The sequence below is a fragment of the Giraffa tippelskirchi genome, chromosome 6 (genome assembly GCF_054371585.1).
Source record: "Giraffa tippelskirchi isolate mGirTip1 chromosome 6, T2T-mGirTip1v1.2.pri, whole genome shotgun sequence".
Lineage (NCBI taxonomy): Eukaryota > Metazoa > Chordata > Mammalia > Artiodactyla > Giraffidae > Giraffa > Giraffa tippelskirchi.
Window position 1 is genome coordinate 141045316 of NC_137280.1, and position 27962 is coordinate 141073277.

The following is a 27962-nucleotide window of genomic DNA, read 5'->3' on the forward strand; positions in this document are numbered from 1 at the left end:
GAGGGCTACACAAAATGACCTTTTATAGCCTCCATGTGGCTACCATAACAATGAGTCTATTTCTTCACTGGCAAGTATTAATTATTCACTTGTAGTTGACGAAACCAGACATCAGTCATCTCATTGGAGCTTTTGTAAAAGGCCTTTGGTCTTATTGTTCTGAGGAGCAAAGCTGAGTCTAGGGTCTAGAGGATGGACCCTGCATTAGTAGTGGAGGTGGGGCAAGAGGGTGGAGGAGGCTGCCACCCCCGGCAGTGACACAGTGTGCCAGCCGTGGTAGGCAAGGAGCTGGTACTTCAATGGATGCTCTTATTAAACAAGGGCTGCATGAAAATGCTATGTAAACTAACACATAGTAAGTACTATTTTATGTGTATGTCTATTGTTGTAATGTATTAATGACATAATCATTAAGAATGTGACTCATGCTACATTATATATTGTGTGTCAACTTAAGATGACAAATTTTTTATTGTTGTCATGGTTGATTCTGCTAAAGAATTCCATGGCCTTAGAGGGCCTCCCACTGGGAAGGTTCCACCCTGGTCACCCAGCGGACACTTCATTGCTGGTGGCCATGTCCAAGAACAGCCCTTCTGTGAGTTGGCCAGTTAAGTCTTCACTGCGGGGGGGATGAGGAGTGACAGGAGTTCCTTGACGTGCTAAGAGGAGTCCCAGTTTGGGAGGAGGAGGTGTCGTCCACATAGAGTTCTTATCAACCCTTGTGCCTCCAGAACCTTCTTGGATTTTGCTTTTCCCAGGGGAGTTGGTCTCTGTGACCATGAAACCCAGTCCCAGGTTGAGCTGCAAAAGGTAGCCAAAGGAAAGCCTGATAAGCAGTGGTGTCAGTAAGGGCTTCAGCTGGGACATGCTCCTGAGTAGGGCACTGAAGGTAGATGTAGCTGGAGTAGGCAGAGAGAAGGGGGAAGGAATTTACCAAGCAGACGCCCAGAGGTAGTTCTCATATTTCAACACATAGATCAGGAAGGACCTCTTCCTCTGTGTACATTCAGCATTTTGCAACCCCACCAAAAATGTTAAGGGCATGCAGGCAGAGAGAGAGAGCAGTATAGCGTGGTCTTCAGACACAAGATTTACCCCTGCCTTGCTGTGTGCTTTTCAATCAGCCACTACCTCTCTGACTTTGAAAACTGGGGAACTGAAAGCAGCCTGCCCAGCTCGTTACCTACCTGTTGCCACAGGAGCCCACGGATGAGATAATGTCTGTAAACTCCAGTCTGAGAAGAAGAAAGGGCCCTGGAAACAGAGGAGAGAAGGAGGTTCCTGAGTGTGTGGCCCCTTTAGATGGCTGCCCTCCATTCCTAAAGGGACAGTTTATTAATTATATATTGTGTGTCAATTGAAGAAGACAAATCTGTGGTGTCTCTGTATCCCTGAGCCAACTGAAAGGGACACTGAAAGGCACTTTGTGATTCACAGATTCTGTCAAGGCCCCTGGAAGGCCTTGTCTGTACAAAGACACTTCAGAATGTGGTCAGTGGGTGTGGGACGCCTCCCAGGATGCAAAGAGGTTGGGTACCGGCTCACGTGCCCTGTCCACTGTGCTGAGGACTGTGTACGATGTGCCTCAGAGGACCACCAATCAGGTCATACTTCTTGCACCCTGGCAGCAGAGGTGAAAACAATGTGGGTGCCAATTCTTCAAAGAAAGTGTTTTGAAAAGGCAGAGCTTGGGTTCAGGCAGAATTTCTTGCAGGGATCATTCTGGCTGAGTGGCATTTTGATAGACTTGCGGCAACTCAGAAACAGTATAAGGAGAGGAGAAAGTAAACATGACCTGGAGAGCTGCCCAAGAAAGACTCAATGATGACTTCATCAATAGGTCTTTTGATTTCGTGTTTGCATCATCCTTAGGCCATTGTAGAGCAGTGGTTATTGGGCATTTTTCTCTTTATGGAACAGGGAGATATTTAGCGTGTCCATGGTGTGTGGTCTCTTTCTTCTAAATAAGGCAGGAGATGAGGTCCTCTGCAGAAAGTAAAGGTGGTGGACTGGTAAGGAGAGTGCGGAAGGTGTCCGGAGGTTTGGAACAGCTGCCTTTGTGGGTGGAATAAGAAATCAGATGGGAATGAATGAGAGCATTGTCTAACTTTACCAAAGGCCCAGTTGAGATCAGAGACTCTGAAGGGCTGACCCTCATAGAAGACACTCAGTAGCTCAGTGTTAAGTGAAGGGATACCTGAGAATGATATTCTGTTTGTGTTTTTCAGTTGTGATGCTTTAAGACCAATTCAGGCAAGATATGAATGATGAGATAAGAATCCAAAACTCAGGGTCAGCCATCAACCACCAAGTATACTGTATGTTCATAGGGGAAAGAGAAATGAAGTTCTGCTTTTTATTTTTTGAGGTGCATACTGACAGAAGAAACTTCTAAATATATCCCCTTACATTCTTATTACAATAAGACTGACTTAGATATGGTGCCTTAGGGGACTATGATGTTTTAAATTTTGTGGGTTTTTTTTTTTAAAGACTTGATTGTTGACTGTTGGCTCTTGCATTCAGCAAATTGTTCATGAAGTGTTAGTTAAGCAAGTAATTCCTAGGATGTGCCCAGCTCTGTGCTAGTTGCTATGGGTCAGTCCCCCCCAAAAGACGACAGTTAATCCTTGTCTTGTCATTTTTGGTGATCCAAAGAATTAGTAAAATATAAAGCAGTTTATAATGCAGTAGGAAATTATGGACTCCAGACTGTGAGTGCTGTGGGAATCCAAGAAGTGAAGCTTGTGGTGGTTCAGTTGGTCAGACCTTCATGGAGGAGGCTGTCTTGAATTGGGTCTTGACACTGATCAAGGGTAGGATATGAGAAGGAGAGAAGACAGTTCACCAGGGAGTGGAGAGAGCTTGACAAAGGCACAAGGCAAGAACGTCCATGGGCCGGTTTATGGCACCCTACATACTCAGGCCACAGAGGATAAGCCGTGTTGGGAAGCGTGGTCTTGAAGGAGTTCCTTTGGATGGAGTGTCCTACTTGTAGTCACGGTCATTTGCTTTTGAGTTAGAATGACCCTGAGAGAGGTTCAAGTTCAGTGATTCCTATCTAATTGTTTTGGGGTTTGCTTTCATTTTTCCCTAAGTGCATTTGATGAACAGTGTCAACATATAGTACATCACACCCAGCAGCCAGCCTGCTCCCAGCTCTGGCACTATTTTCTTCCACTCAAGAAAAAAGATGAACATTTAAGCAACAATTCCATGGGAGGACTTTGAACCCTCCCTTGCACATCATAAAAAGCACCTTGTTTGCCAACCTCATTTCTTAAACAGTTATTAGGACAAGTTGCCGCAATAACCTTCACAACAGAGGTTTTGCCATCATGGTTGAGAACCACTACAAGACCAACCTCCATATTTTACAGGCGGGGAAATTGCCCTTTTAGAGTGAGGCAAAGGTTTGGGGGCCGATGTCAGTCTTCAGGCTGAGCCACATTCAAGTTGCAACTTCACATCCATGAAACTGAGGTTTGCATGCTCCAAGCCGGTGACCGAACAAAAGTCTCGCTCTGTTTCCACAGCAGATGCGGTGGCTTCCCTTTCTGAGCTTTAGCAGGTGCCTCTGAAAGGCAGCTCCCCTCTCGTCAGATACAAGTCACAGTGGTGCCCCACCCCACCCCACCCCCGCCATGGTGTCCAGCAGGAGCAAATCAGCAAGCTGCCTTTAGTGGCATGACCGCCCCTCCCAAGAGGGTGAGATCTGCCTGGGTGGGTTGTCAACAGAAAGGCCTTCTCACCCCTGGCAACACAGGAAGAAGCTGAATGAAACGGCAAATACAGTGACAAGCCCTGTAGCCCCACCAGCATGTTTTCCTTTGCTGTAAACAGAGAAGGGGGTAGGCCTTCTCTGGAGACCCAAGTCAAGGCTGGCCTGGACTTCTCTGCTCTGAGCTCAGGTCCCCTGTGTGAGAGAAGCTGCAGGGGATGGGGCTTCTGAGCCCCGAAGTCCACAGGGAGGGACTTGCTTAGCAGAGGCTGTCTGAGACAGCACTGTGGACTGGGCCAGCTGTCTGACTGCCAGCAAGGAAGCCTTGGGTTGTTGTCTTTTAAATAAATTTTTAAATTTTGATCAAAGCCATACATAGGCATGCTTGAGAGAATCAAATAGTATTGAAAGAGTCACAGTGAAAAACAAGCATCCAGCGCCCACCTCCCCTAGCGGCTGCTGCCTTGAACTCACCGTTTCTTCCAGTACTTGCCTCCAGATCTCTAAATGATATGCTTCTGCTGCCGTTTCTTGATTTATCTGTGCTATGCACCATCTCTTCACTTCCTGCTGTGATGGATGAAGAGTTCATTTTCTGACACCATCCTCCTCCCTCTCCTGCCCACATCTTACAGTATAGTAAGAGCTCTGTTTTAACCTAAATTATGTTTAAAGCCTCTGCATTATTAAGACTTGTAAATGATGACCCCTAGAGAGCCAAGGTATGTCCTTTGATTGAATTTCCTTTCTTACATAGAGTTTTCTTTTATTGCAGAATTAGAATTCTTCCTCCCTGGTTCTCTCCCTCCCTCCCTTCCTTCTGTCTAATATTCCTCTTTTTCATTTGTAGCACTATCACGTCAGGTTCCCCTCAGTCTCCCAGGAAGTTGCAACGTTAGCCCAGCTCAACCCCTAACTAAACAAGGGACCCTGCCCAAGTCCTCTCACCTCTTGACCTCAGTGTCCTCATAATAGAAAGAGAGAGCTCACGCAGGAGACCGGAGACTCATCGCGTCCTCATTCTAAATCACAAAGCCTGTCACCCCACCCAGAGATTTTTGTGTCTGAGGAGTCTCTCCTTCTGGGCAGGACAGTCCCAGGCCCTGGCAGATGACAGTGCCACGGAAACAGGCAGAGGAGGGCCTGGTTTGGGCCCTGCCTCATGGTGGTCTGCTCACCCTGCAGTCCAGGGGCTCCCTCTGGGTCGATGTGGCTGTGTCTCTTGCTGTCCTTTTCTCTCGTGTTCATTTTCATTCATGCATGTAAGGTCAGTATACTCCCCAGCCTCCCCAGGCTCCTGCTCCAGCTCTCTTGGTCCAACTCCTGCTTATATTATATATACCCTAAGGTCACCAAAAGTGGTCATACAAATACTAATGTTTTTTGGTAACAGCTTTATTGAGTTATGGTTCACATACTGTACAATTCACTCATTTAGAGCATACACTTCAGTGGTTTTAGTAAATTCACAAAGTTGTGCAACCATCGTCAGGATTAATTTTTATAACATTTTCATCACCCCAAAAAGAAACATCATACCCTTTAGCAATGCCACCTATTTTCCCCAGTATCTACCCCGAATCTAGGCAATTACTAATCTGCCTTATTTCTCTGTAGATTTACCTATTCTGGATATTTCCTTTAAAAAGCATATTATGCTTCTTTCACTTACTATAATATTTTCAAAGTTCATCTATGGTGTAGCATGTATCCATAATTCATTACTTTTTGTGGCTGAATAATATTCTGTAGTATGAATGTTCCATATTTTATTTATTCATTCATCATTTGATGGACATTTGAGTTGTTTCTACTTTTAGGCTATTATGAATAATGCTACTATGAACATTCATGTACAAGTTTTTTGGGAATATATATTTCCATTTCTCTTAGGAATATACCTAGAAGTGCAATTGCTGGGTCTTATGGTAACTCTGCATTTTAAACTGTGAGGAACTGCCGAACTGTTTTCCAAAGGGGCTGCACTCTTTTACATTCCTACCAGCAATGACTGGGGGCTCCAATCTCACACCTTCACCAACACTTGTACTTACCAGTCTTTTTTATTATAGCTATTCTAATGGATATGAAGTGATATCTCATTGTGATTTTGATTTGCATATCCCTGATGACTAAGAATAATAATTATCTTTTTATGTGATTATTGCCCATTTGTATATCTTCTTTGGAGAAAAGTCTGTTCAGATCTTCTGCGCATTTAAAAATTGGATTGTCTTTTTATTTATTGAATTTTAAGAGTTCTTTTTATATTCTACATGCCTAGCAGGTATATGATTTCCAAATATTTTCTCCCATTCTGTGGATTGTCTTTTCACTTTTTTGATAATGTGATAATGTCCTCTGAAGTACAAATTTTAAATTTAATTTTGATGATGCATAGTTTTGCCTATTTTCTATTTCATTGCTTATGCTTTTGGTGTCATTACATATTTCATGGTTCCAAAGGTTTACTTCTTTTTTTCTGTAAGAGTTTTAGCTGTCACGTTCATGTCTTGGATCCATTTTGAGTTAATCTGTTATATGGTGTGAGACAGAGGTTAAACTTCATTCTTTTAAATGTGGATGTCCAGCCATCCCAGAACCATTTGCTGAAAAGAGAAATTTTTTCCCCACTAAATTGCCTTGGAACCCTTGTCAAAAATCAATTGAATATAAATGTGATACTTTATCTTTGGATTCTCAGTTCTTTCCATGATCTACATGTCTGTCCTTATTCCACATTGTTCGATTACTGTAGCTTTGTAGTAAGTTTTTCAATCAAGAAGTGTATATCCTCCAATTCTGTTCTCTTTTGAGATTGTTTCGGCTATTCTAAACAGTCCCTTGAATTTCCATGTGAATTTTAGGAACAACTTGTCAATTTCTGCACAGCAGCCAGCTGGGATTTGGATAGAGATCGTGTTAAATCTGTATCAGTTTGGGAAGTATTGCCATTTTAACAATAAGTCTTCCAGCCTATGAAAATGCACCTCATTTATATGTGCGTGTGCCTTGTGCTCAGTCGTGCCTGACTCTTCATGACCCCCATGGACTGCAGCCCACCAGGCTCCTCTGTCCATGGCATTCTCCAGGCAAGAATACTGGAGTGGGTTGCCATTTTCTTACTCCAGGGATCTTCCCAAACCAAGGATTGAACCCATGTCTCTTGCATCTTCTGCACTGGCAGGCAGCTTCTTTACCACTGTGCCACCTGGGAAGCCCCTCATTTATGTGACTTTTCTTTAGTTTTTCCTACAGTGTTTTATAGTTTTCAGAGTATAGGTTTTGCAATTCTTTTTACTAAATTTATTCCTAAATGTCTTATTACTTTTGATACTGTTGTAAATAGAGTTGTTTTCCTAATTTCATTTTTACATTGAGCATTGCTAATGTATAGAGATACAATTGATTTCCATATGTTAATCTCATATGCTGCAATCTTGCTGGACATGTTTATTCATTCTAATAATTTTCTAGTGGGCTTTTAAAGGATTTTCTGCATACCACAATCATGTCATAGAGATAGTTTTATGTCTTCCTTTCTAATGTGAATATCACTCATTTCATTGTCTTTCTTAATGGTTCTAATATCCAGGCTAGAACCTCCAGCACAATGTTGAATAGAAATGGAGAGAGCAAATCTCTTTGCCTTCTTCCTAATCCTAGGGAGAAAACATATAGTCTTTATTCATTAAGTCTGATATTGCCTGTGGGTGTTTCTGTAGCTGCCCTTTACTAGGTTGAGAAACTTCTCTTCTGTTTGTAGTTGGTTGAGTGTTTTTATCATGAAGCACTGTGAATTTTGTGAAATGCTTTTTCTGCATGTGTTGAGATGATCCTGTGGGATTTATCCTTTATTCCATTGAGATGGCTTATCACATTCATTGATTTTTGGATGTTAATGGCAAACAAATCTCAGATTCTGCAGTAAATTTCATTTGGTCTTGGTGTATAATCCTTTTTATATGTTGCTGGATTTGGTTTTGCTGGGGGACTAACTTTTATGGTACACTTCCTGCCTACCGAGCTGTTCTCATGGATTAACTTATTTAGTTTTCAAAATATATGAAATAGGAACTACTCATATTATTCTTCATATCAAAAATGAGGCAAGTGAGGCTCAGAACCATTATGCCATTTTCCTAAGGCAACACAGTCAGGGAGCGGTAGAGTCAGGACTCTGGTTCACCACCATACTAAACCACCTCTAGTGATCCTATTAGTGGGGGATCAGTTCAGTTCAGTCACTCAGTCTTGTCTGACTCTTTGCAATCCTGGCAGCTGCAGCACATCAGGCTTCCGTGTCCATCACCAACTTAAACTCAAACTCATGTCCATCAAGTCAGTGATGCCATCCAACCACCTCATCCTCTGTCATCCCCTTCTCCTCCCATCTTCAATCTTTCCCAGCATAAGGGTCTTTTCCAGTGAATCGGTTCTTCGCATCAGGTGGCCAAAGTATTGAAGTTTCAGCTTCAGCATCAGTCCTTCCAATGAATATTCAGGACTGATTTCCTTTAGGATGGACTGGTTGGATCTCCTTGCAGTCCAAGGGACTCTCAAGAGTCTTCTCCAACACAACAGTTCAAAAGCATCAATTCTTTGGCACTCAGCTTTCTTTATAGTCCAGCTCTCACATCCATACATGACTACTGGAAAAACCATAGCTTTGACTACATGGACCTCTGTCGGCAATGTCTCTGCTTTTTAATATGCTGTCTAGGTTGGTCATAACTTTTCTTCCAAGAAGCAAGCGTCTTTTAATTTCATGGCTGCAATCACCATCTGCAGTGATTTTGGAGCCCAAGAAAATAAAGTCTGTCACTGTTTCCATTGTTTCCCCATCTATTTGCCGTGAAGTGATGGGACTGGATACTATGATCTTAGTTTTCTGAATGTTGAGTTTTAAGCCAACTTTTTCACTCTCCTCTTTCACTTTCATCAAGAGGCTCTTTAGTTCTTCTTCACTTTCTGCCATAAGGGTGGTGTCATCTGCATATCTGAGGTTATTGATATTTCTCCCGGCAATCTTGATTCCAGCTTGTGCTTCATCCAGCCCAGCATTTCACATGATGTACTGTGCATATAAGTTAAATAAGCAGGGTGACAATATACAGCCTTGACGTACTCCTTTCCCAATTTGAAACCAGTCTGTTGTTCCATGTCCAGTTCTAACTGTTGCTTCTTGACCTACTTACAGAGTTCTCATGATGCAATTCAGGTGGTTTGGTATTCCCATCTCATTAAGAATTTTCCACAGTTTGTTGTGATCCACATAGTCAAAGGCTATATGAAGGAGAGGGGATGGGAAAGCTAGAAATAAAGACAGGCTAAGTCATCACATTCCTCCTGTGTTGTTGGGGAATTTAGGCATGTTCATGCCTTCTTTCATCCAGTATGTCCTCAGTGCCTCCTCTTCCCTTCCCATTTTCAGTGATATGTGAGAAGTGGTCTCTGGCCTAAGGGAGCTTGAACATGCAAGCATCATTCTGCTCTGGGGTGGAAGGCACACATGTTTTATTTCACAGACAAATTCAGATTGAGTGCTAGTTGTCACTTGGAGGTTTGTCTTTCATGAGAAGTATTTGGAGGCTTCCTATGAACTCAATGAGAAATAGAGATGTAGTCAATGAGCAACATTTTCCCTAGCATGGGAAGAGGAAGTACTAGTACTTGGAAACCTTCTGAGGCAGAAAGTGTGGGAAGAGAGGTAGGTACTACTAACATACCTAGGACTGGGTCATATGGTCACTCTGTATTTTGAAATTCCAGGAAGAGCCAAACTGTATTCCAATATGGCTGCACTATTTTATATTCCTACCAGCTATGTGTGAGGGTTCTTTCCGATTTCATATCTGCCCCAACTTTGTGCTAATAAGCTTCGGGAGTTCCAGGGGGAAAGCAATCATGTCATAGAGGCAAGAGATCTTGAAGGATAAGTAAAATCAGAACCTGCAGTAATAGAGGAAAGAGATTTCATTTCATAGATAACTGTTCACAGAATATTGCAAGTTATCACTTAACTTGCTCAGGTATTAAATATGTGAATAATTTCAATGAAGTTCTTTTTGAAATATAAAGGGCTTTCTTGCTACTTATATTCCTTGTCACCTGCCCCACTTTTAAAAACCTGGTATCTTGGACATCGTAATGCCTCTCTTGATGTTTTGGGACATCCATTCATCGAAAAAATCTTGATATCTAGCTGCAGGTGTGTGCATGGCACTGTGCCAGTTCGTGGGTGTGAGACACAGCTCCTGTCCTCAAGCAGTGTATCATTTACACATGGTAAGTTGTGAAATAGAACTTTAAAGAAGGAGCACATTGGGACTTCCCTGGTGGTCCAGTGGCTAAGACTGTATGCTCCCAATACAGGGTGCCCACGTTCAACCCCTGGTCGGGGAACCACATGCCACAACCAAAGAATCTGCATGACACAGCAAAGATTGAAGACCCCTCATGATGCAACTAAGACCCAGTGCAGGCAAATAAATCGATTTTTAATATCTTTTTTAATTTTAAAAAATATAGAAGGAACACACTGGGTTCTGTGAGGACCACGAGAGAAAGGAGATTCAGGTAGGGTGGCTGGGGAGTCAGAAATTCTTCTCAAGGAGGTAACCATTTCCTTAGATCTCTTCTAGCTCTAGGCTCATTCTGGCAGTGTGTAAGGTATTTGTTGAGTACTCCTGGGCACCATGATATTGGTGGTACTTTTGCAGGCTGCTGAAATGTGTGGAGTTTTTCCCCTTACGCTCCATGGCCCGGACCCCTGTGCCTGTGTGGTTCCTCTGTCCCCCTGTATAGCTCTGTCTCTCCTCTCTACCCTCCACTGCGTGGCTGGCTCCTTACCTGTGGCTGCATATTGTGAATTGGTCCAAGTCATGCTCTAAAGGTAGCACCGAGTCACATCTGTGGGGTTTGGAGCCACAAGATCTGACCAATAAGTGGAGTGTTCCTGTAAAACTCTTCATTTCCAGTCCACTCAGAATCAGCCACCTGGTCCATTTGGGCACACCCTATGGAAGTCCTGTAAGTAAGATGTGCCAAAGTTACGTGTCCCTGCATGGTACCCACACCTGAAAAGAAGCTGCCTTTAATGTGAGAGGGTGTCAGCTGCTGGGGGAACCCTGTGACCTGTGGAGCCACATCCTGTCACAGCAAGCGTGCGTCCCTCACAGTCTGCAGACATACTAGCAGATACACATGATGGAAAAGCAGGTCACCTTCTGAATTACTTCTTTTGATTTTTTTTCCTTGATCAATCAATTGCTACTCAGTCTCAGCCTACCTTTTATTTATTTTTATATGTTTATTTATGTATTTTTTATTTGCAGAAAAATAATACATATAGATTTATTTTTTAACTTTATTTTTATTTGTTTATTTTAGTTGCTTTCTAGCTGGGGAGATTTACACATAGAGAAAATATTTTTTGGCCTGTCATGAAACCCAAAAGTGACAGTTACCTAATCTTTCTAGTTTGGCAGGGTCTTGTTCTTCTTGAAGAAGGAAAAGGCAGTCAGATTAAAAAAATAATAATAAAGTGCTTAGCACCTTTCAAAAAAAATTCGAAAGTAGGAGTGGTCTAGAAGAAAGGGCATAGAAGTGGGGGTCAAGATATCCTGTTTCTGCCCTAACTCGGCCACTAGCGACCATGTGACCACGAATGAATGTTTTTACTTCTCAGCAACATTGTGTCCTCCCTAGAGAAACAGCAGAAATAACACCTGTCTGCTGGAACCTGAAGAGGAGTTGTGCCTGAGGAAATCAATATGGAAGATCTAAAGAGTTGAGAATTAGTGATAATTATAATGCCTTCTTTTTTTGTAGCAGTGTTTTTGCAATGCTTAATTCATCCATTCCCTCTCTTAAAAAGAGACCATTCTATTAGCTAACATTTCTCCAGTGCTTGCTGTGTGCCTGTTGTTGGGCTGAGTATTCCACGTGCTGTGATATTATATAATGCTCACAATAAGTCACTGAGGACCAGGACTATTATTAATCATCACCTTTTTTCAGATAAGGAAAGGGAGGTTCGGAGAGGTTATGTAACATACTTAATGGTTATGCAGCTAGGAAGTGACAGATGACAGATTTTGAATCCAGAGCTTGAGCTTACCCACCATACTTAGCCTGGTTTTCCAGGTCATTAAATATTATGACTTTTTTCCTTTTCCTTCTAGAAAGTCAGACAGAAAATGACAATGCAGATCTTTTGTTTAGAATGTATCAACCTGCAGTCCCAAAGCCAGGCTCTCCTAGTGCCCATCCTGCACCTGTGGGTTGTGCCCCTTTTTGCTCAGAATCTATCAGTCGTCTTGGCAACACTGGGGTGGGGGGCTGTAAACCCTTCTCACAACCAGATTGCCTGGGAGTCCAGTGTCATTATTTCTCGGTGAAACCAGGCCGCTGAGTTTAAGTTTATTATGAAGACACTGAATTTTAACCTGCCATGAATGCCCTACATTGCAGGTTGCAGCTGTGTCTGGTAAACGTTGCTCCCAGAACAGTGTTAATTTTTCAGTATTTTATTAATTTCTTTTCCGAAGTGACAAAATAGCCACGTGGTCATGGACTGAATATTAAGAATTCTTCTCCTTTGGAAGATTGCATAAAAGGCAGGACACTTGGGCTGGAAAAGAAGTACTTATATGTATCCCTCAGTTAAAATTTCCATGATGTTTTTTCTTTCTGATTGATGTAGAGTTGGCAGTGACCTCCAGCATTTGGGTTAGAAATATCTGATTTCCTTCTCCCTTAGGCAGTGAGTGATCTACAAACAAACAGAGAAATCCATTAGAGAAGCTGAATTTATGACGGAAATAAAGATTCCTAATTTACTGGCTCTGTAGGCCGTTCACTTACTGATTCTCTTCAAGGGAAGGATGGGCGTATTACTGTGTTAAAGGGGAAAATCTTAAGGGTTATTCTGGTAAATGAGTATTCTGGAATCTCAAGCCTAGAAGAAACCCAGTTTATAGGAGGAAGGAGAAGGCAAAGATCATGGCAAGTAGGAGTCAGGGCAGATGCAGTAAGGGAAGATAGATCAGAACTGGGAGTGTATACACTGAGCTGGGAGTTTTTATGGAAATTTTTTAATGTATTTAAAATTGAATAGAAATATTATCATAAATCCCTTTATGTTAGCATCACACAGCCTTGACAGTTAACTCATAGCTGTGTTTGTTTCATCTATTTCACTCTTTCCCCGTCTAGTATTATTTGGAAGCAAACCCCTGTATCCTTTTATCCATATTTTAGTAGGTATTTGTCAAAGATAAGGACTCTTTTAAAACATAGCTTCAATATTACTGTCATATCAAAAAATTAATAGCACTATTCCCTTAATATTGTCAAATAATCAAGTCAGTGACTACCAGAGAAATTTTCCCATTTTTGAATTTATGTTATAGTTTCATCTTTATGAAGGTTTGTTTAAAATAAGAACCAAATAAGGTAAACACATGTGATAGTCTAAGTCTTTTATCATCTGTAACTTCCACCTCCATCTTTTTTTTCCCTTGCACCTTTATTTGTTAAAGGTACTGAGTTATTTGTCCAGCAGACGTTCTCATAGATTGTATTTTACTAATTGTATCACTGTGGTGGTTTAACGTGTTCTGTCCTCTGTATTTCCTGTCCGATGATATCCAAAGCTTGATTAGATTCAAGCGTTTTGGATTCAGCACTCTTCATGAGGTGATAGTGTGTTTCTCCAGTAGGAGGCACAGAATGCCTGGATGTCCCTCATGTAGTGATGTTAGCAGTGGGTAATGATCAGAGCCTATGTCCATTTGTTCATTAGGTGTTGAAAACTAGGGATATTTTAATTCTGTGAATCTTTCTGGGGAAAAAAGAGATACCTTTATAAAGAGAAGCAGCCGTCTCTTCTACAATTTAGTGATCCAATGGTGCAGTTGGTACAGGAAAGAATGGTTCGGTGTTTGCAAACTTTTTCCTTTTATTCATTCACAGGCATCGTCCAACAGTAACAGAGGCACAAAACCAAGTTTTTATTAAGTGTCTTTACAATAATTATGGATTCACACCTATTTGTATTGTCTCAAGTCCGTTGAGTTGTGCAAATTGGTCCTCAGATTGCCCCCTCTTTGGCCAGTGGAAGCTGCCTCAAGTTGGTCCTTTGACGTAGCCTTGGCAGTCATAGATAAATAGCTGCTTCTAGGCCTTTCTTTAGGGTCACAGAGAGTTGGACACGACTGAGGAACTGAACTGAACTGAACTGAGGCCTCTCTTGTTTTTTTTAATTGCGATATGGTTGCTTTACAAATGTTGTGTTAGTTTCTGCTGTACAACGAAGCGAATCAGCCATATATTTACACACATCTTCTCCCTCTTCAGCCTCCCTCTCACAACCCCCCATCCCACCCATCTAGGCTTTTCTTAGGTAAGACAAACCTAGGTTCCAAGCCCAGCTCCACCACTTGCCAGCACTTGACCTTTTAATATTATCTAAATTCTGAGCTTCTGTTTGCTCATCTGTAAAATGGGAATAATCATAGTATTAATACTTACCTTTATAGGGTTGATGCAAGATTAAAATAGTCAAGTGCTTGGCAGAGTGACACAGAGTAAGGGCTTAAAATGATAGCTTTATTATTATTTAAATTAATGAAGAGAATTATTGGGGCTTTGGAGCTTATAGATCATTGCATGCTAAGCCGCTTCAGTCGTGTCTGACTCTTTGCAACCCTATGGACTGCAGCCTGCAAAGGATTCTCCAGGCAAGAATACTGGAGTGGATTGCCATGCCCTCCTCCAGGGGATCTTCCCAACCCAGAGATCAAACCTGCATCTCTGAAATCTCCTGCATTGGGCGGGCGGGTTCTTTACCACTAGTGTTACCTGGGAAGATCATATAGATAAGAAGGCATATAGGTCATTATGCCCTGAAAAATCCTGCAAAATGAACCTCACATTAATGTAAGAAAGAAGACAGTCTTTTCTGTGGACTGGCAGATGGATGGTTTGTCTGTAGAACTGAAGACCGCACTTAGAGTTCAGGGCAGAGAAGAGAGTGGAGGAAGAAGCATAGGTGTGGAGAGGGCCTGAGACCACCCACCCGTGAGGCCAGGCACCTGCAGAGGGCAGAGGGGGAAGTCACCTTTGAGCTCCCTGCGCCCTCATTGGTTGGGGCCTTCACTGTTGCCAGAGCGCGTGACAGGGAGGTGAGTTGAGAGCTCAGTGAGGCGTGAAGCGGTGCTCAGCAGCTCAACCCCACCTGCCCTCCTGACCAAGCCTTAGGAAGGCGCTGGGGCAGCCTGCATGGGTGCGCTGTGCAGCTGCGTCAGCCAGTCACAGCCTGGCCCAGCTCTGCTGTCGCTGGTCCTTTTCCGCCCTGGTCTCTCATTTCCTAATGAGCAGGGCGGATCCTCTGACACTGAGACTCTAGCCCTGATGCGGGTCTCAGGCTTCTCTGGGCTTGGGGGTGGGGAGGGAAGGGGCGCTCTCAGGAGCACAGTCAGCCTTCTCGGAGTTTCCTTATTCAGATGTACTAAGGGATTGGAAATGACAACCCACTCCAGCACTCTTGCCTGGAGAATCCCCTGGACAGAGGAGCCTGGAGGGCTACAGTCCACGGGGGTCAGAAAGAGTCAGACAGGACTGAAGTGACTTAGCACACAAAGGATTAGCAGCAGCGGCTTCTTCTCCTTCATCATCTTTTTATAAAATTCAGTTTTTCGATTTTTGTTCACCTAGTCTACTGTTATTTTTGTTTTGCTTTGGTTTTTGCTTCATATAGTTCTGCTTTTGTAGTTAGTAATCCCTGCATTCTCATTTCTTCGAGTTGATTTTTATCCATTTTTAGGTTTTTGAGCAGAAAATTCAGTTCATGTAATTCTGCTTTCTTAGTTTCTGTGAAATGCATTGAGACATTTATTCATGCCCTCTATCTTTCAGTTCTAAATATTTTATAACTTCTATTTGAATTCCTCTTTAGCTATGAATAACCTGAGAGATACGTTTTTACAAATTTTCACAGGCTTGGGTTTTTTTCTTTGCTATAAGTTGTGTTATTGATTTCTAATTTTATGGCACGTAGTCAATGAATATGACTTCTAGAAGGTCATATTTGGGGGAACTTGTGAGAGCTTGTTGTATGCCCTAAATCATGATCATGTTTTATTAATGTTTTGTATATGCTTTTAAAAAATGAGTTTTCTGTTTGCTGAGTGCTGAGTTCTTAAAATAGCAGTTAACTCCAGATAGGTAAGTGCTGTTTAGAACCTTTTCAACTTCAGTGTCTGGCAAAGTTCTCATCAAAGCCGCTGTACTCTGCCAGGGTTTGAGACACAGAAATGTCCATCTCGGGCTCATTTGTTTGGTGTAGCTCACAAAGAATATCATACTTCTAGGCCAAGGAAGACAATGGCTCTAATGTTTTTGCAAATCAGGTTAAATTCTCTGGAGTCTGAATCTCTGACTCCCAGCTTAACTTCAAACTCTAGTTTCAAGTTGATAATCTTTGGCACTCTTGATAATGGATATTTGTGTTATGCAAGAATTGAAGAGTAGAACCGATAAACATCTCCTCAAATAGCAAAAACTGGAGACTGACTTTGACCCATGTCTCAGCGTCAGGCATGACTTGAGGTCCTTTGCTCCTGGCCTCTGTGGTCGCATGGGCATCACATAACTTCCCTGAGCCTTGGCCTTCCATCGATTATGTGGATGTGATACCACCTGCCATGAGAGGATTGTTGTGTGAGGTTCAGTTGAGGCAATAGACATAAAAAAGTACTTTGTAAATGTAAAGAGGGCTTCCCTGGTGGCTCAGACGGTAAAGAATCTACCTGCAATGTTGGAGACCCCGGTTCGATCCCTGGGTCAGGAAGATCCCCTGGAGAAGGGGATGGCCACCCACTCCAGTATTCTTGCCTGGAGAATTCCATGGAAGTGGAGCTTGACGAGCCTCAGTCCCTGGGGTCCCAAAGAGTCAGACATGACTGAGCAACTAACACACACACACACAAACTGTAAGGATATCCTCTGATATCCCACACAGGTTAAGTGCATCTGTGAAAAAGTAGCAAGTGGAAGTGGTCTCAGTGCTGTTACTTACCTCCCTGGATGCCCTGGAAGAAGCCTGGACAGGGGTGGCCTGGGAGAAATGTTTGGAGGCCCCTGAAACTCTCTGTTTCCTTCTCTTGCCTCCCCTCAGTGCGGACAACGGAAACTGCAGCCATGACCACCCACGTCACCCTGGAAGATGCCCTGTCCAACGTGGACCTGCTGGAAGAGCTGCCCCTCCCTGACCAGCAGCCATGCATCGAGCCCCCACCTTCCTCGATCATGTACCAGGTAAGTCCTCCCAGAGCACAGGGACCAGGAGGAGGGGCTCAGGAATTCTCGGGACCCCCTGAGAGGGTTTGCCCTGCAGGCAGAGGGAAGGGGGCTGTCTGAATCTAGAAGGTGAAAGGTCGTGAACTGATGGAGTCCCCGGTGCAGTGGTAGAGCTGAGTGTAAGAAATAGATTAGCTAGTAAACGTGTACCAGCGCTATTTCTCTTCCCAGGGGAAGGCTTGTTGATCTGTTCTGACCCCAAATACTTTGCCGGCTGTTCTTGCTGTGGCACCAACCAAGGTTTTGGCAGCTCTGACCTCATGAATTTAATATCACCATTAAAAAACCCCTAGAGCCTGCCTGGGAAATTACTTTTTCTTCATGTATGTGAGAAGAGATCTTCAACTCCCCACAGCCGACAATGGCTCGGGGAAGCTGGTCACAGTTGTTTGCTTTTGCCCAAAAGAGGCAAGCTCGTGACAAACTGTGATCAGATTGCTCAAAACTGTGATCCCACCGGGCATGGTAGGAAGGGTATTGGTGCAGCCGGAGCCAGCCTTGCAAATAGCCCCTTGTCTGCGTGTACTGGGTGAGTACACCGTGTTAAGCAAGAGTGAGTTAATGGTAAATTTTTAGCTTTTTTGCTGTATTTGACCTTTTGAAAGTTCTGGGACTGCTAAATGAGACTAAGAATAAATGCATAGTATTTTTAATTTCATTCAGTGGCTTGATGTATTAAGCACATGCCTGAAGGTTCAACTCATCAAGTTGGTTTATTCACCTTGTCTAATCCACAGTAAGTTTTTAATTATGTAGATATCTTTTTATTATAAGCAATATAGCAAAGTATAACAAATAAAAATTTCCCTGAAACTATGTCTATATATACATGCATATATACACCCATACATCTTTTTACCATGTAGATATATAACTTTTTTTTTTTTTTACCAAAAGAGGATGGTAAAAGCCTCTATGATTTGACTTTTTTAACTTAAAATTTATTATGGGTATTTTTCCTGATAATACTACAATGCTGCCATACTATTTTTAACCAGCACTTAGTACCTATAAGCCCATTGTATGGATAGGCTATTATTTATTTAGCCTTTTGCTGTTAATGGACATTTGGATGGTTTCCAGTTTTTTTATTACAAAAAATTACTGCAGTTATTATTCTTGTACAGAGGTATCTGCACCCTCAGGCAAATATTTTTGCAACAATGAGATGAAAACAGTGTATACCTTTCCTTTTCTTTAGTATCTTCATCTTTAAAAACATCTTTAAATTTTTAATGCAATTTTTAAAGGTTACTTTTCATTTACAGCTATTGCAAAATATTGGCTATATTCCCAGTGTTATACAGTACAACCTTGAGCCTATCTTACACCCACTAGTGTGTAACTCCCACCCGACCATTTTGCTCTTCCCCTTCTAGAAAAAAACCACTAGTTTTTCCTCTACATCTGTGAGTCTGCTTCTCTTTTAAAAAAAAAAAAAAACCACATTCCACTTTAAACAGCTATTTAGGCTTGTATAGTTTAAGATTTTACTTGTGAGGCTCTCTGGGTGAACCTGATTACCCATGGGAAGCAGATGCAGGCCGTTTCTGTGGCCAGCTTCTGCCCAGTGGAATGCAGGGTGGGATTTCTCAGTGGAAGATGAAAGGGCGGTGTGGAGATAGATTTCCCCAGAGAACTTGGGCATTTGTTGGCAGCAGTTTATTTCCTGGACACCCAGCCATCTTGAACCTGTTTTCCAACCATTAAATGTTCCTGTCCTTTAATTCCTGCAGGCTAACTTTGACACAAACTTCGAGGACAGAAATGCATTTGTCACAGGCATTGCAAGGTACATTGAGCAGGCTACAGTGCACTCCAGCATGGTAAGTCTCTGTGACCCTCAGGCACAGACATAGCCCCTCCTGGTGGGGGCAGGGCTGTGGGCAGCTTCTCTCACCAGGAGCAGGGGCTCAGCTATTCCAAGAACCCGCTGCCTCAGAAGGATCCATCTCCTCAAGCCCTTTTTCAGGCCCCACCCATCCCCTCTCCATGCCTAGGGTACACTGGTCTGTATCCTCCAGCCTTGCAAATCCTGCTCACCTTTGGGGCCCAACTCTGTTCCCACTGTTCGCTTTCCTGAGCTGCTCTCTAGCTTTGGGGTTAACAGTTGATTAGATCTTGCCTTGTTTTGTACTTTATAGATTACTGGCTGTGTGGAATTTTGGCTCTTGACCAAAGCACAAAGTTTCTCTAAGTTTTGGAGTAACACACTCATAACTGGAGGAAGCTGGTGGCCTAAATCATTCACAGACAGGGGCCAGTGGTTTGATGGGTCTGTGTGTGACCCACTGTGTGGATGGGTACCTTTCTCCCTTTGACTTTCATGATTTCACCCTCATGCATCACTGACATTTAAAGAATTCAGGGACTTCCCCGGCAGTCCAGTGGTTAAGACTCTGCGCTCCCAGTGCAGGGGGCACAAGTTCAATCGCTGGTTGGGGAACTGAGATCTCACATGCTGCACACATCCTGACCTAAGACATAAAATAAAAAGTTTAAAGTTTCTTTAAAAAGAATAAAGAACTAAAGAATTCCACAATTTCTCATTCACAGACTCTGCCTGCAGCTCAGCAGACCTTTCTCACTATATCATTGATAGCCTAAACCCTTGTCTCACCATACCCTGTCCATTCATTCAATAAATATTGTGTCCCTGGTACTTCATCAGACCCTGCTAAATGCTGAAGGCCTGGGGGGTGAGGGGGGGGCGTGGCATGTATGAAAGGACAAATGGGGTCTTAGTTCTCAATGAATCAAGTGGGAAATAGACAAACTTAGCATTTACTGAACATTTTCTGTGCAGGTATTTTAAATGCATTGTCAATTAATTGTCACCTCAACCCTGGGAAGAATGTTTTATTACAATACCCATTTTATGGATGGGGAAAACTAAAGTCCAGAAAAGTGAAGTAACTTACTCAGGGTCCTGCCACTGACAAATGACAGAGCTAAACCCAAGTCTGTTTGACTACAAAACATGCTCTAGACAAGTCTTGCAGACAAAAATGTACAAAGTTGAAGATAAAAGACATGGTGAAAGTTCAAAGTTTTTAAGTGCCCTTGAGAGGGTCAGAGAAAGCTTGTTGGAGGAAGTAGCTTTTGAGTATAGCTTTGTATACTTTGCACACATACACACATTGTAACTATATGTATATATATTTACATATATATATATATATTGTACTTTAAACTGTGTGAAATTTTCTCATACATAATATCGTTGGAACCTTATTACAGCCTGTGATTTGCAAAGAGATCATTATACACATTTTAGGGATGAGAAAACTGAGACCTAGAGAAGTTAATAAGCAGGTTGCTCATAATCACACAATTAGTAAATCACAGGGTTGAACCTAGAATCTTGGACTTATGATTCCCAGCTCTGACCTCCGCTGACCCTCCCAATTAGAATTTTATCTGTCAGAGAGGAGATGGGCAGGGCATACCAGCTGGTGGAAGCAGCATAAGGAGAGGCTCAGAGGCAAAAGTCTTCAGAGATTGCCTGGGTTGGAACTGTGAAGTACATGTAGGGAAATTCTTGGTGATATTCATAACGAATTAGGTGCATAGAGGGTGTCTTAGTTTGCTAGAGCTGCCATAACAAAATACCACAGCCTGGGTGACTTAAATAACAAATTTATCTTCTCCTGTTTCTGGAGACAAGAAATCCAACATCAAGGTGTCGGCAGGGTTGGTTTCTCCCGAGGCCTCTCTGTGCCTTCTAGCTGTGTCCTCACGTGGTCTTTTGTCTGTGTAGACACAGGTAAGGTGTCTCTCTGTGTGTCCAGATTCAGTCAGGTTGGATAATGGCCTCATGTTAACTTAATCATCTCTCTAAAGGCCCTGTCTCCAAATATAGTCACATTCTGAGGTCCCGGGGCTGGGACTTCAACATATGAATTTGGGGGCGGGGTGGGGGGGTGACACAAGTTAGCCCATAACAGAGGGCTTTCATTCATTTAATAAAAAAAAAAAAATCAGTAGCAATGGACAGTTTTCATTAATGAAGAAAATGTGAACAGAACTACACTTGAGAAATAAATTTCACTTGTTAGTTTTGTGCAGAATGAGTGGTAAGGAGGCATGAGAGAGGCAAATACATCAGTTGAGTTAAGGTTATCTACCCTGGAGGTGTCAAGGGCCGGATGAGGGCAGTGGCCTGAACAGCAGCCAAGGGGTCGGGGATATAAGAGGTACTGGAGGGCAACTCTGCCTGGCTTCACAGTCTGCTGGGGGCTGGGGCCAAGGGGAGCTGGAACGGTGCTGACTGAGGTTTCCTGAAAAAAACAGGTCAGGGGCACCAGTAGGGCAGTCAGAGGAGGGGCCAGTTTGGCGAGGGATTGTATTCCTTTTCTATTGCTGCTGTAACCAATTATCACAGATTTGGTGACCTAAAATAACACAGATTCACTTGCTTACAGTTCTTTTGGTCAAAGTCTGACATGGGATCTTACAGGGTTAAAATCCAGGTGTTGGCAAGGCTGCATTCATTTATGAAGGCGCTGGAGGAGAATCTGTGGCCTTGTTTTTCCAGGTTGTAGAGGCTGCCTGCATTCTTTGGCTCAGCGCCCTTCCAGCTAGCAGTCACACCACTTCAGTCTCTGCTTCCATCCTCACGGCTCCTGCTCTGACTCTCTCAGCTCCCTTAGGACCCTTGCCATCACACTGGGTCCACCCAATAACCCAGGATAACCTCCCCATCTCAAGGTTGCTAGCTTCATTCCATCCTTTTGTCATGTAAGGTTTTGTTTTCACAGGTCCTACAGTTTAGGTTGCAGACATCTTTCTGGGGGCCACTGTTCTACTGACACAGGGATAGTGTTGATGAGGTTTTAGGCAAAGTCCAAAATAGGGTGCACTGCTGATGTTCATGGATAATACCCAAACCTCACTTCCTCAATAGTTTCATCCTTGTACCCTGCTCAGACTTTGTCTAGAGTAGCTTTTCAGCAGCAAGAGGCTTCATTAGATGTTCATCTTCTTGTATTACTCCTGCCCACACTGGGGCAAGGTGAATCTCTCAAAGGGCTGGATAGCCAGAGAAAAGAGGAAGAGGAAGAGAAAGTGTGTAAACCATGTAATTGACCAGCTACAAGGAACAGTCAAGGGTTCTTTGCTGGGAGTGAGATGGGGCCCTAGCGTCCAAAGTTAAGTGCTGAGAGGTACAGTCTGCCAGAATCTGAAATTTGAATTGAATTCACATTAGGTTAAATTATGGACCTACAGGATCTTACAAATGTAAAGAACCTGAGAGATCCTTAGTCCTGCAGCTGTAAACCTGGGCTGTACATTGAAATCACCTAGAAAGCATTAAAAAACAAAACAAAACAAAAAAACACTCATGCCTGGACCCCTCCCCCAGAGATAAAGATTTCATTTCATTGGAGTCCAGCCTGGGCATCAGGAGTTTTCAGAGTTACCCAGGTGACTAATGGGTAGCCAGGTTGAGAACTAGTGATTTAGGCCGGAGATCTCCAACTTCTGGGTTCTAATGCCTGGAGATCTGAGGTGGAACTGATGCAATAATAATAGAAATAAAGAAATAATAGAAATAAAGTACACAATAAATGTAATGCACTTGAATCATCCTGAAACCACCTTCACCCCCCACCTTGGTCCATGGAAAAATTGTCTTCCCTGAAACCAATTTCTGGTGCCAAAAAGGTTGAGGACTGCTTATTTAGGCCAATTCTCTGCCTCTAAATGATGAAACCATGACATTTTCCAGGTAAATGTGGGTCCAAGCAGAGCCGAGAGCAGAACTCAAATTTCCTGAGGCTCTATCCACCACACTATCCTGACCTCTATATTCCAGGCATGATTATGCAACAAACCTGACTGATGGTCAGCTGAGCTGTCCACAGGGCAGAGTCCACAGCATTCTGGTTCACTGGCCTGTTCCTAGCATGGAGCACTGAAGGGGGATTGCGTGAGTGCTCAGTGGAAGGTTCAGTGGGTGAACGAGTGGGATACTAACACCTGCCAGTGGGCAGCTTGATGCTAATAAGTAGACACATGTTCGTTCCCTACACGTTACTGTCACTTCCCTTTTCTGACACATGAACATGAACGCAAAGGCAGCAGAAGACCCACAGACTTGATCTTGGTTCTCTCTGGTCTCAAGGACAACATGTTACTGTTTTAAAGAGTTCTCTAAATTAAGAATTGAAAGTGTGACTCGTCAGTGACATTTGCCGTTGAAAACAAAACTATAAAAAGGAATAAGCTCCAAATTAAATCTGATCTTGTGCTAGGAAGATATTACGAAATAGACATGATGTGTGGGATAAAAAATAAATGAGTAAAGGCTTGTTTTTGTATCAGTATGAACATTTACAAAAGAGATGGCCTAGTAATACAATTTTTTAGTATATTTTTTGAGATGTCCTTCATATAACATAAAATTCACCATTTAAAGTGTACAGTTCACTGTTTTTATGGTAGATTCACAATGTTATACAATCACTGCCCCTGTCTAATTTCTATCACCACAAAGAGAAACCCTAAACCCTTTAGCAGTCCTTCCCAATTCCGCTCTCCCCCAACCACTAATCTGGTTTCTGTTTCTATGGATTTGATTATTCTGAACAGTTCATCTAAATGGATTGCATAATAGTGGCCTTTTGTGTCTGCCTTCTTTCACTTAGCATAATGTTTTCAAAGTTCGTCCATGTTGTAGCATGGATCAGTACTTCATTCCTTTTTACAGATGCGTACTATTCCTCTGCATGGCTACATCACATTTTATTTAATCCATTCATCCATTGATGGACAGTTGGGTTGTTTCTGTTTTTTGACTATTAGAAAAATGTTGCTGTGAGCAAGTTTGGAGTTTCAGTGTGGAAATACGCTTTCATTTCTCTTGGGTATATACCTCAGAGTGAAATTGTTGGATCGTATGGTAACTCTGATTTAACTTTTTGAGGAACTGACAGACTATCTTTTCCCTAGTAATACACCAAACTCTCTTTACAAGTTGCCTAGTGTGTATGTGTGTTTGCAGGCTTCCCTGGTGGTTCAGTGGCAAAGAATCTGCCTGCAATGCAGGAGACGTGGGTTTGATCCCTGGGTCAGGAAGATCCCTTGAGAAGGAAATGGCAACCCACTCCAGTATTCTTGCCTAGGAAATCCGTGGACAGAGAAGCCCGGGGGGCGATAGTCCATGGGGTCACAAAGAGTCGGACACGGCTAAACCACCACCATGTGTTTGTACGCTATTCAATTCTCACAAATTTCTCTGAGCTTGTTACTGTCATCATCATTATACAGATGACTAGATGGAGAATTTTAGGTTAAGTGACTTCCTAAAGGCCGAAGGGCTAAGAAGTGATGAAGCTGGGACTTCAGCCCAGATATTTGGACCCTGAGTTTAGGGCTCTTTCCACTGAAGCAGTTACTAGGTGAGGTGAGTAATCAGATTCATTTTTCATGCTGTTGTTAATTTTACCATCTGCTCTGTATTATTTTTAAAAATCTTAATCTTGATCTTAGCCATCTTCCTGCGTATGAAATAGCAACATGGGCTCTTATTAAAATGCAAATACTATAGCATTATGTGATACAAAAAGTGAAAGCTCCCATTTATCCAGCCCCTCAGAGAGCTTGCTCCTCATAGTCTTGGTATGTATTCCACCAAGATATTTTTCAATACAAAATAATATTGTGGTTGTTGTTTAATCTTGAAATCACATCCAACTCTTTGCGACCTCATGGACTGTAGCCCACCAGGTTCCTCTGTCCATGGGATTTCCCAGTCAAGAATCCTGGAGTGGGTTGCCATTTCTTTCTCCAGGGGATCTTCCCAACCCAGGGATTGAACTCACATTGGCAGACGTATTCTTCACCACTGGGCTACCAGGGAAGTCCACACAATAATATACTTTCATAATTTTTACTCTTTTTTTTTTAACCTACCTGCTGTGCATACTGTTCGGCTGCTTGCTTATTTTCTTGCTATCTGGGACAACTTTTGCCGTTGGAACTAGTGGGTCTGCTCCACCTTTCTGAGGTAGCTATCTGTCTTTGAAAAGTGTGCCCGGCTGATAGAGCCCTGGGGTGACTGAAGAGGATAATTTAGGCCAGTGCTTCTCAAACTTATTGTGCACCAGGGAATGTGAGTTCCCTGGGGATTTTATTGAAATGCAGATTCAGATTCCAAAGGCCCAGAGAGGGACCTGAGACTCTGCATTTCTAATAAGCAACCCCCCAGGCAATGCTGATGCTGCTGGTCCAGAGACCACACTGTGAGTCCGAGGATGTGGAGGTATGGGGAGCTGTTGAGAAGTCTTGTGGCCCTGGAGTAGTTTCTCCCTGTTGAGCGTGTTTTGCTTTTCAGAATGAAATGCTGGAGGAAGGGCACGAGTATGCGGTCATGCTGTACACCTGGCGCAGCTGTTCCCGGGCCATCCCCCAGGTGAGACAGTTCTGCCCACAGGGGGTGTCTCCACCCGCCACCCCACCCCCATCCAGGTTACTGACCTCCAAGCGACAGCGAGTGAAGCGGAGTCTCCTACCCAAGGGGACTCACTGAATGCGTGCAGAGAGCATCCCGTAAAACTGACACCAACTTTAAAAAATTTCTCATTATCCTTTTATTTTGAAAGCAGTATATGCTAACTGTACAATACCCAAACCACTGCAGAAAGGTGTTAAGTAGAAAGCAAGACAGCCTCACCCCCTCCCTCCACCACCCAAATCCCCACCTCCCACCAAAGCGTAATCTCTGTGGACCCTTTGCTGCATGTTCATCTGACTCTCTTTCCTCCAACAACATGAATATTTCTGATTATTATTTTGTAAATTATTGTCATTTACAAAAGCGTGTTGTTTTTTATTTATATGGTTCCGCCACTTGCTTTTTTATGCTTTGTTCTTTGTAGCTGACTTTTTTCATGTTGACACATATAGATAGTATTTTTATCATTATCATGTTATATTCATGGATCCCACCATCACCAAAGCAACAAACCCCAAGTGTGTAAACAGAAACCATTCCTCTCCCTTGCTCTCAGCCCTAACCCCCAGAGGGAACTACTAGCTTGGTTCTAGCAGTAGAACCAAGCTTGGTTCTTACTAGCAGCTTGGTTCACACCCTTTCAGAGTCTCTGTACCTGTATTATATTTGGGCACACCAGCACACGCACTGTTTTGTGTTTTATTCAATAAAAACAGGATTAAATTACCCTTACTTTCCTGCAGCTATTTCCACCCAGATTTATGGTAGCAATCTTTCCACATCAGGTCAGAGATCTGTCTCATCTCCCCTAACAGTGATATTAATGATAGTGCATCATATTAATACTTTATCCATTTAATCGTTGACCAGTGGATGTTTAACTTGTGCTACCATTTTCACAATTTCTAAACAACAGTGAGAAGAATGTCCTTGTGCTTATTACCCTTTGCTGACTCGTCAGTGTCGACGACCTGTTAGCAGCCTTGTGTGCACATGCTGTGACCACACCTGCCACGTGATTCTGATGTGCCGAAAACCCCTGGGCAGAGAAAATGGGGTCCTCACTGGGCCCGGGTGTGGACAGGGGCTTTGCCCCAAGTGCACTCAGAGTCATGGAGAAGAGAACATTCTTCTCTGCTTAGAATCTGGCAGAGGTCCCCCTGGGGTAGGACTGAGGGAAAGATGGAAGGAGGGAGACCTTGTAGATGAACATAGATGTGTGTACAGCACATGGTGGGGGCCCAGGACAGACTGAAGGGGAGGAGGACTCTGTTCCGGGGACCAGCTGGTTTCCTTCCTGCAGTCGATGTCTAAGGGAGCAGTCCTGCCTAGAAGCACTCACTCTTTATCAGGGCTGCCCCAGCCTCCTCTCACTGTGTATCTACCATATCACTTCTCATCCTAAATGAAGTGTATTCGAGAGTGAAAACGGGCCCTATTAATAAGACAGCAGGTGTGAACCAGGACTGCCTGGGCAAACCAGGGTGTGCGAAACCCCCTGTCTCCCTGCAGGTGAAATGCAACGAGCAGCCCAACCGAGTGGAGATCTATGAGAAGACGGTAGAAGTGCTGGAGCCTGAGGTCACCAAGCTCATGAAGTTCATGTACTTTCAGGTGAGGGGTCAGGGAGGGTCTGGGCCAGGACAACTGAGAAGGCCCCCACCTTAGACACAAGAGTCTGGATTTCTGTGCCGTGTTATTCATTCATTCAGCAAAACACTTTCTAGTGCCCCTGACCCACCCCAGGGTGAGCAAGATAGACAAGCACCCTCCCTCCATACAGTTCACATCCTAGTGGTCAAAGGGGAGTGTTTGGGTGGGAGGAGAGACTGACCATAAACAATACACAACAGAACATGTGCTGTGAATAAAGTGCAATTAGCAAACCTCTGGCATGGAGAGTGTCTGCAACATGGATGAACTTTAGGGCCAGCCTCAAGGGAGGTGGCATTTGAACTGAGATCTGTATGATGTGAAAGAGGCGGGCAGGTGATGATCCAGGAGCAGAGGGTTCCAGGCAGAAGGAACTGCAGAGGAAAAGGCCCTGCAACCTCAAGAAACGTGATGGGTTTAAGAAATGGAGTGAAGTCAGGGAGGCTGCATAGTGAGCTGAGGGAGTGAAAAAAGGTGAGGTTGGAGAGGTGAGCAGGGACTCACTCATATAGGGCATTATAGGCTGTGAAAAGAACACATGGATTTTCTTCAAGCATCACGGGAAGCCGTTGGAGGTTTCCGGTGACATGATCTGATCAGTGTTGAAGCAACGTTCTTGCTGCTGTGTGGCTAGTGGATGGGCGGTGAGGGGCAGGTGTCAAGGGCAAGGGAGTGGAGGTGAGGGGAGAAGAGTAACAGCAGGGAGACCAGCTGGGAGGCCAAGAAGAACGAGTGTTTAAAGGAGGAAAAGAGAAAAGATGG

The 27962-nt window shown here is 43.3% G+C and overlaps 1 protein-coding gene across 9 annotated transcripts in view; it reads left to right on the plus strand.

Annotated features, from left to right (window-relative positions):
* Nucleotides 1-27962, plus strand: part of CYFIP2 (cytoplasmic FMR1 interacting protein 2) — a 129534-nt gene that overhangs the window by 2534 nt on the left and 99038 nt on the right. For 5 of the 9 annotated variants that reach the window (XM_081500461.1, XM_081500463.1, XM_081500459.1 and 2 more), the window contains exons 2-5: nt 16908-17047; nt 18826-18915; nt 25428-25505; nt 27060-27161. In XM_081500461.1, the coding sequence (XP_081356587.1) occupies nt 16931-17047; nt 18826-18915; nt 25428-25505; nt 27060-27161 (387 nt within the window). In that variant the 5' untranslated portion in view covers nt 16908-16930. Of the gene's footprint in view, nt 1-16907; nt 17048-17752; nt 17826-18825; nt 18916-25427; nt 25506-27059; nt 27162-27962 lie in introns of those variants that run through there. The other 4 variants (XM_081500465.1, XM_081500464.1, XM_081500466.1 and 1 more) reach the window with 2 other exon arrangements.